This window comes from Oryzias melastigma, linkage group LG20, assembly GCF_002922805.2.
Source record: "Oryzias melastigma strain HK-1 linkage group LG20, ASM292280v2, whole genome shotgun sequence".
Classification (NCBI taxonomy): Eukaryota; Metazoa; Chordata; class Actinopteri; order Beloniformes; family Adrianichthyidae; genus Oryzias; species Oryzias melastigma.
The window spans coordinates 2,951,369-2,961,047 of record NC_050531.1 but is presented as its reverse complement, the minus strand read 5'-3'; the positions used below and the strand labels follow the sequence as shown (position 1 = coordinate 2,961,047).

At 39.6% G+C, this 9,679-nt stretch overlaps 1 protein-coding gene across 1 annotated transcript in view; it reads right to left on the bottom strand.

Annotated features, from left to right (window-relative positions):
* Window positions 1–9,679, bottom strand: part of myo3a (myosin IIIA) — a gene marked incomplete in the record, with an annotated part of 78,414 nt that overhangs the window by 55,741 nt on the left and 12,994 nt on the right. The window contains 2 exon segments of the mRNA XM_024279747.2: window positions 2,385–2,484; window positions 2,556–2,660. Of these exon segments, the coding sequence (XP_024135515.1) occupies window positions 2,385–2,484; window positions 2,556–2,660 (205 nt within the window).

The following is a 9,679-nucleotide window of genomic DNA, read 5'->3' as shown; positions in this document are numbered from 1 at the left end:
TCCACGTGGGAGTCAAATCAGGTCATCGGACTTTTGGAAGACTAAATATTCTCAGACATTTGCTGATTCAACCAAAATCAGCTTCAATAGGAAACTGGAGGAAGATTCTGTTTGGTTCCTTGATGACTAGAGCGCCACAAACGATTATTTTAATAGTCGACTAATCGGGTCGTTGGGGAAACTGGATGTAAACACACATCTTAACCATCATTAGCTTTAAACTAACTAAGAACTAGATATATAACATTAGCTGTGATGCTGAAATTGATAGCGGAATTCCCTGAAGCTGATAAATGAAAATGCTGAAGCTGACAGCCACCTATAATATAAGTTTAATGCCAAATTAGCCTAAAAACTGAAGAAAAAGCTAAAGATGCTGAAGCTGATAGCTGAAAATCTTGGAGCTGATAGCTAGCTAAAATATTAGCTAAATGCCAAATTAGCCTAAAAAACAACAAAAAAAGCTTAGGTTAGTCAAAACAGCTAGCATGTAGCTGAAAAAATAGCTAATCTTCAAAGTATCCTAAAAACTGAAACAAACAAATTAGCTAAAACAGCTAGCATGCAGCTGGAATATTACTTAAGGTCCAAAAGAGCATAGAAACAACCAAAAAAAGCTTAAATTAGCCTAAATAGCTAGCATGTAGTTGAGATATTAGCTAAACTCCAAATTAGCCTAAAAAACAAAAAGCCTAAATTAGCTAAAACAGCTGTGCAGTTTCTGCAATCGTGGTATTAAAATGTTCAGCACGTTCAGGACGTTACTGTTTGTACTTTTGGTATTAGTACGTTTTATGCATTTTAACAATGTAACAATTTATACAAGTTTCAGTCAATGGGAATTTTTTCAATTTTTTTGTGCACTTTCCGACTTCAGCACATTCAGGATTTTTTGGTATTCATGCGTTTCACGATTTTTTTAATTGTATGCAATTTTTTTATTTGATTTACAGTATTTTTTATCGTTTTTTTGGGCTAATTTGGTATCTGCTAAGGTTTTTGGAAAATTTAGTATCAAGCAAATATATTAACGACATTTTAGCTTTTGTTTTTAGCTAATGTAGTATCCGTTGAGATTTTTGGGGCTAAATGGATGTTAAGCTAATATATTAGCGATTTGTTAGCTTTTTGGGGCAATTTAGCATCCATTGCAGTTTTTTTGGGCTAATCTGGAGCTAAGATAATACATTAGCAACTTGTTAGCTCTTTGTTTTAGCTAATTTGGCATCCATTGAGGTATAATGGGCTAATTTGGTGCTAAGCTAATATATATGCAACTTGTTAGCTTGTTGTCCAATTTGGCATCCATTGAGGTTTTTCAGGCTAATTTGGAGCTAAGCTAATATATTAGCAACTTGTTAGCTCTTTGTTTTAGCTAATTTGGCATCCATTGAGGTATAATGGGCTAATTTGGAGCTAAGCTAATATATTAGCAACATGTTAGCCTTTTTGGATAATTTTGCAACTACTGAGGTTCTTTGGGCTAATTTTGATTGAGCTAATATCTTAAAAACATGCTAGCTTTTGGTTCATTTTAAGATTTTTTGGGCTAATTTGGAGTCAAGCTAATATTTTAGCAACGTCTATAATGTAAGCATTTTGGGGCTTACTGGCATCTACTGAGGCTATTTGAGCTAAGTTCTGGGTTAAGCTAAATTTTGGGGTATTATGCAAATAATTGTATCAATTTCAGTAAATTATTTTAGCAACTTCTTAAAATGCCAAAGCATCTTCAGCAACCACATTTGGCATTATCGCAAGTAAAGCACATTTTCTAGTTTAACTTTGACCCAAAAAGTGGATTCTGGACACATTTTCTGACACATAAACCACTTGGTTTAGCTAAAATCCAGAAATAGTGTTTTCAGAGCAATATAAATTAGATTGTTTAGATGAATGTTGTTTCAAATGTTTTTCTAGACACTTTTAGACTATTTTGGGATCATCTGACAGCTACTAACTCCTTCCAGCAGCTCTGACAGACAGAAAAAGAAGGTTGGCCTCCTTTATATTAGTGGTTCCATTATCACCCCCTCCCACCCCTCTTTACATAAGAGCTGCACACTTCAGAGGGCTTTTAAGAGAAGGCCACAATTAGCCGACAAAAACCAAACCCACATAGGAGTTGAGTGGGGATTTTATTAGTAATGAAAACAGGCAGCTGGTTTTGCAGCGCCTAAAGAAAAAGGGAGTGAGTCATCTCCGGGAAATAGCCCGGACCGCCGATCAGCTTTCTGTCCTGCAGTTGAAGCCGACCTCAGAAACGATGGGATGTAATCATCTGCTGATGGGTTCCAGTCCGTCAAGGACTCTCATTTACTCAGCAAACAGCTTCAGGAAACAGATTTGACCTCTTTCTGTTAAATATGTCCGTCTGCACGTACCGAAGTCCACCAGTTTGATCCCGCCCTGCGTCGTCAGCAGGATGTTGTTGCCTTTGACGTCTCGGTGGATGGTCTTGTTGATGTGCAGGTGCTGCAGGCCCTGCGCAGACGGGGGGTTAGCAGCACCTGCCTGCAAAATTACCCCAAATGACCCTACGTAGGCGGTCTTACCATGAGGGCCTCGTGCAGAATGTAAGCTATAATGGCTTCATCCATTCTGTCGCCCCTCTTCAGCATCCCTTTGGCCAGATCTGTCACAGAGCCGCCATTGCAGAGCTGCAAGACAATGAAAGACGTGTCAGAAGTGGGGCGCAAGAATCAGCAGAAAGCATTCAGATGTACAGATTCTGCAAACGCCGCGCTCTGCGGAGGCTTATCTCTGCGACGCAGCTCCGTCCGTGGGAGAGAACGTGCATTAAAACCGCTCCGAACAAAGACTGCGATTAGTCTGCGATTAACAGACGCGCAAACAAGAGAGAGAGAAAAAATACAAAATAAAAACCCGCCTCACCTTTGCGTCTGTTTTCATGCCGCTCACAAAAGCAGAAATCTCTCTTGAGCCAAATTACAGAAAATTACCCAGTTGGTTGCCCTGGCAACAGAAATACCCCTTAATTTAGGCCTTTCTTGGAGAGACGCCACAGATATGTTCAAAAAAGGAAAAATCGCTCCAAGACGTCCGTCACTGTTGGAATAAACCATAATTGTAGATTTTGTGCTTGAACGCTGTTTGCAAACAAAGACTTTTTGTGAGGAATATACAGATACATACATATATATTTATTTTTAAAGCTTTTCTGCTGCCATTCAGCACATCTCCATTGTGCCCCTTCATGTAATTGCACTAATTTCCCCCAGTTACAAACTGAAGGTGCATTCAGGCGTAATCAGGGAGTTGTGTGATTAAAATCAGTCTCCTGCAGCGATTAGAACAGATTCTGCTGTATTTGTTTCAATGAATCATTCAACTGTAGCGCCTTTCAGTTCGACCTTTAAAATGAGTCTGAATTCTGTCCTGGACTGAAGGAGCAGATTGTTCTTCTCTCTGAATGTCTCTTTTAGCGAAATGTTGTCCTCACCACGAACTCTAAAATCCACTCAAATCGGGACAAACCCTGAACCTGGTGAATGCTGCGTTAAGCTAGTATTTTAGCAACATGCTAATGTTTTGGATAAGCAACTTATGAGTTTTTTTTTTTTGGCTAATTCTGAGTTAAGCTAGTATTTTAAGAACATGCTAGCTTTGTTGGCTTATTGGGAATTTACTTATTTTTTGTGCTAATTTTGAGTTTTGCTAACATTTTAGCAACATGCTAACATTTTTGGATAATTTACCATCTAATGAGTTTTTTTGGGCAAATTCTTTGTTAAGCTCGTATTTTAGTAACATGTTAGCTTTTTTGGGGTTTGGCATTTACTGAGGTTTTTTTTTTTGGGCTCATTTTGAGTTGTCCCTGCTTTACCAAACTGACAGTTCCTGGACCTCTTGCCAAATTACAACCCTGCTGTAGAGACTATTCCTTTAACCACTAAGACCCAAAAACAAGATCCTCAATGCCAGCAGCGGTCTGTGCATTTCAGAGTCCAGCCTTCAGTCTTCCTCCCCAAAACCATCCTCATTAATATTAGAATCTATCATGTGATTAAAACAGTCTGACAGCAGCGGAGTCGAGACGTGGGGCTGTGAGAGAAGCTGTCCAGATGACCCAATAACGTGAACATGCCTAGGATAGCACAAGGGTTATGAAACTGGAATGGGACATTGCTGATTGGATGATGACGTTTAGGATTTTGCTTTGTTTTCTGAAATTCTAAAATGTTCCTTTCATAAACGTTTTTACGTTGAGTAATTTGCTGATAAGCTTTTCTGTATCATTTCTTCTTCATTTAGTTCTCCATGCCTCAGTTTGGTGCAGTGTGATTCATGTGTTGTCCCTCACAATCCACCTGGAATCTGGAACTTCTAGACTCCAGGTGGCTCCTCTGTGCTCGTGGACCTCGCCTCTGGCTCGACCCACGGCCCCAGTTGTCCCAGCTCCACTAGGATGAAGCCCATCTGTTACACAATTCAAACATGTAGTTGTAGCTATTTCATGTGCGATTTTATGTTTTTGGACAATAACGTGAAAACCTGTCGTAATATTGGGCCATATAAATAAAATTGAATTTGAACTTTAGGACCACCGTAGTGTCACTACAGGTAGATTTAATTAGAAATGTTGGTGAAATGTAGAACTTTGTGAATACTATCAACAGTTTTCTGTGAACAAAAATTGCAAATAAAACTAATTGTGAAATTACTATTTATTGCATATCTAATAAACGTTCTTTGGTAGATATCTATAAACGATTAGGGGCTATATGCACTTTTAGAACTCAATTGGTAGACCTTTAACTAAACCAAAAAGAAAAAAATAAATTAAAAAAAACACAAAAAGAGCAATTTTTATTGCCTTGGTACGGAGCCCCTAAAGGGACATAAAAAAAGTGAAGTAAAAAATAATGTTTTTTTTAAATACTTAGGTGCTCCGTAAAAAAAATTAAGTAAAAATATATATTTTTTCTAAAAATACTTGCTTTTGAAATTGTAGTAAAAAAAAGCTCTGGTCACTAACTAAACTTCTTTTTAACCTTTCTTTAAGGTAAAAATAAAATTCTGATGTGCACCAAATAGTAAATGTTTCCAACTGTTTGGTTGAGCAGGCAGTTAAAGGGTTAATATCTAAAACACGCCATGATGTCTTTGGAACTTTCTTCACTGGTTTCCTGTTTCATGCGTTTCACCAGAATTTCTGGTTCCTAAACTGCGGCTCCAACCTAAAAAGCAGATCTTCGGGCGTGACTAAACGCTGGTCTCCAGTCTGTTTTCCATCCATCTAGAGCTCCGCCCGTCCCGTGGCGGTCCGGAGGGCCGATGAAGGACGGATGATGGCGGGGGAACCTAATCACTCAGACAAACGGCGGTGAAGCGGAGAAAACCGCGGCGGCTCTGCTCTCCTGACGTCAGCCGGCGTTCAGCTCCGTATCACCTGTCATCATTAAATTACTCGGGGCAAACTGTCAAATCCATATTAATGAGCGGCCGGCCGTCCTGGACCAAATCTTGGTGCTTTCACCTGATCGGGTGAAACGCAGAGAAACTGAACTTTAATTATAGAGGCGTGAAAGTGAGGAGAGCCTTGATTCGGTTTCAGCTTCAAAACTGGACGAGAACATTTTTCTGGTGTTTACTGGCGGTAAAACTGACCACACAAAGCTGCATTTAAGGGTTTGACAGACATCTTCCTCGTCTTTGATCTTCTCACCGCTATGAATTTTCATCAGGAAATCCTCGTCACGAAGGTCTTTCAAGATGACAAATTTCCACCCGCGTCTTGTGCGAGTTCTCTGAAAGACGAGACAGAATCCGCTGAATACTGAGTGGCGGTCTCCATTTCCAATCAGCTCAGCTGCTTGTTTGTTCATGTAAATGAAAGGAGGCATCAAAGAGACGACAAACAAGCAGATAAAAGAATGTAAAGATGAAACGGGCGGGAGGCACAGGTGCTAAGTTTGTTCACCTTTGATGCCCCTTTGAGAGGAGAAACCCCTCCGTCATGGGGGGGGTGCACCGGGCCAGAGCAAACAAGTCTGAGGGACGGGACGGGTCCAAAGAGAAACCCTCAGACCGATCACTTACATACCGGGTCTGAGCTCAGATGGCCGTCACCGAAACTCAGAAGGAGCAACATTACAAGCCTCCCCGCTAAGTAGGAGGAGGCAAAGAGGAGAAGGCAGAGAGGAGGTGAGGAAGAGCAGGTGAGGAAGAGGAGGTGATGAGGAGAAGGCGAGGAGGAGGAGGTGAGGAGGAGCTGAAGAGGAGGCAAGGAGGAGGCAAAAAAGAGGCAAAGAGGAAGTGAGGAGGGGGTAGAGAGGAAGTGAGGAGGAGGTGAGGAAGAGGAGGTGATGAGGAGAAGGTGAGGAGGAGGAGGTGAGGAGGAGGAGGTGATGAGGAGAAGGCGAGGAGGAGGAGGTGAGGAGGAGCTGAAGAGGAGGCAAGGAAGAGGCAAAAAAGAGGCAAAGAGGAAGTGAGGAGGGGGTAGAGAGGAGGTGAAGAGGAGGTGAGGAGAAGATGAAGAGGAGGTATAGAGGAGGAGAAGAGGAGGCGAGAAGGAGGTGACAAGGAGGAGGCGAGGAAAAAGTGGAAAAGGAGGCAAATAGAATGTGAGGATGACACAAAAGGGGCTGAGGAGGAGGTGAAGAGGAGAAGATGACATGAGGAGGAGGAGGCCAAGAGGAGGTGAGGAGAAAATTAAGAAGATGCAAAAAGGAGGTGCAGAAGAAGTGAAAGGGGGGCGACGAGGAGGTAAAGAGAAGGGGAGGAGGAGTTGAAGAAGGGATGAGGTGGAGGCATAGAAGAGATGAAGAGGAGGTGAGGAGGAAAGGAGGAGGTGGGGAGGAGACAATTCCAATCATGGAAAGTTTCAAACAGAAATTAAAAATGTCAAAGAAAGTTTCAAAATAAAATCCTTTTTCATAATAAAAGTTTTAAAGTTTCTTGTTTAATCACTGAATATTTTCAAAATAAAGTTGTAAAACAGAAAAGAAAAACCCTGAGAGAAAAAAATCAAGTCTTTTTAAGTGCCAACAAAACTTGAGTGGACCAGTGGTGGAGCGTCTGCCCGACACGTTCAACAGCACACCTTCCTGTCATTCCTAAAGCAGAAATAAACTCTTGAGTTTCTGTCATTGTGAGTCCAAACTGGACTTCACAGTAATGCAGTATACAGTAGAGGTGTACGCAGAAATATTGTGATATTTCATTTGCCAATACTTATTTTGATTTAAAACGTTAACACGACGATATTTAATTAATTTGTGAGTCTCCTTCAGCATGTGACTTTTGTTTTCCACCTTAACCTCCAACCGTTAGTCAACAAAATCTCACAGCTCGTGTTAAATGTTCAGTCGGTTCAGCCTTGAGGTTTTTGTTGCTACATGTACTACTTAGCATGACTTAGTTTTATCCTTAGGCATCCTCTTTAAATAAAAAATAAAAACTTTTCTGGCATAATATTGAAACATATCGTGACCCCGTGACCCCAAAGGGACATAGAGGGTTAAGAAAATGAACAGAATGAGTCCGAACCGAAGCAGTAGTTGATGGAACAAAGTGAAGGCTGCAGTTTTTAAAAAAAAATTATCTGCAATAAAAGTGAAAAAAAGCCAAACAAGTTTGTTTAAAAATCTATTTTTGTTCATCCTCATGTAAAAAGCTCATTTTAATGCAGAGTCACAATAATAAAATACACATTTAAATCCGTTTTTAATTCCAATCAGAGAATCAAAGTCGCTCCGAGACGGCGATCTTTGAAGGACGAACGAGCTCTCTCAAAAACCTCTCCAACATGAAAGGTTGGTCATAAAGGAGCACATTAGAGAGGCGGAGCCAAAGGATCAAACCCCACAAAGTACAATTTCACCAAATCAGCCTAAAACGAGGGACAATCTGGGGGTGCGACGGCGAAACCAAATTATGAGGTGGGGAGCTGTAACCATGGTGAACGACTCACTCATCTGCCTCAGCGTGCACAGAGCACTTCCTGAACTTCACAGCGTCTGTGAGCACCGATCACCAAACATCTAAACATCAGAGGAAAAGCTGAACTAAGGTTTCAGAACAGACGAATCTGCAGGAGTTTCTGCTCAGGTCATCATGACAGAACAAACTTTATCTTCAGGGTTTGGATAAAACTGCTGCTGGGAATGTTGAGTTTGGAAAGTGTTCCTGCAGCAAAAAGAAGAACCAGAGGCCAGAAAATGTGTTTAAGCTCAGAAATGTAGAGTTGAATTTTGAAGAAAATTAGAAATTCAAAAGGGAAATGATATAATGAAAGGGAAGAAAGCCAACTTTGATGTGGTTTCTGAGACACTGTTGATCATAGACGGTAATGAGCAGCAAGCTAACGGACTTTCACAGTCACTGCGTGTTTTTTCACATATTCCACGGATGAAAATTGGTCATACGTGAAAATATTCGAAAAAAATGAGAAAAGTTATGGTCTTTTAGGTGTAATTTTTCAAAGATGTATCACAAATAAACCCATTAAACCCACAGAAAAAGTACAAACCAGAAAAGTTGCATTTGTGATAATGTTAGTGCGAATGCTTTTTGCTGAATGTAGTTGCTAAAGATGATGAAGCTTTTGGCTGAAAATGCTGAAGAAATTTACTGTAAGCTGAAAGAATTTGCTAAAAGTGTTATAACATTTTCAAGTTGCTAAATGACTTACAGTTGCAGAAATTGCAAAAAGCGCACAAAAAATTTTAAGAATTTCTTGAAAATGTGAAAAATGTAAAAATTTTATTAAAGGTATAAACTCACAGTTTCTCCAAAACCTCACTACATTCTAAAATCGCCAAAGGAAAGTTAGCATTTTGCTAAAACATTAGCTTAACTCCAAAAAGCCTCCAAATCCTTAGTAGGTACCGTATTAGCCAAAAAAAAAAAAAAAAAAAGCTAGCAGGTCGATCTTAACTCCTAATTAACTTAAAAATCATCAGTAGATGCCAAATTGCCCAATAAAGCTAGCACATGGCTGATATATTAGCTTAACTCAAAAATAACCCCAAAAAACCTCAGGAGTTGAAAAATTAGCCTAAAATTTAACATCCTGCTTAAATACCAACTTAACTTAGAATAAGCCCAAAAAAACCTCATTCTGTGCCAAAGTACCTATAAAAAAAGCAAACACATTGCTAAAATACTAGCTTAACTTAGAGTTAGCCCACCAAAAAACCTCAGTAGATGCCAAATTAGCTAAAATAAAAGTTAGCATGTTTCTAAACTACTATCTTATCTTATCATTTCCCCCAAAAAACCTCAGTAGATGCCAAATTACCCAAAGGAAAGTTAGCATTTTGCTAAAACGTTAGCTTAACTCCAAAAAAGCCTCCAAATTATTAGTAGGTACCATATTAGCAAAAACAAAAAAGTTAGCTTAGAAATCATCAGTAGATGCCGAATTGGCCAATAAAGCTAGCACATGGCTGAAATATTAGCTTAACTCAAAAATAACCCAGAAAAAACCTCAGGAGTTGAAAAATTACTTAGAATTAGCCCAAAAAACATCAGTCTGTGCCAAATTACCTCCAAAAAAAAAGAACACATTGCTAAAATACTAGCTTAACTTAGAATTTGTCACCATAAATTAACCAAATTAGCTAAAAACATAAGCATTTGGTAAAATGTTATCTTAACTCTAAAAAAAAGGCCCAAAGTCCTCTATAGGTGCCACATTAGCTCCCCAAAAAGC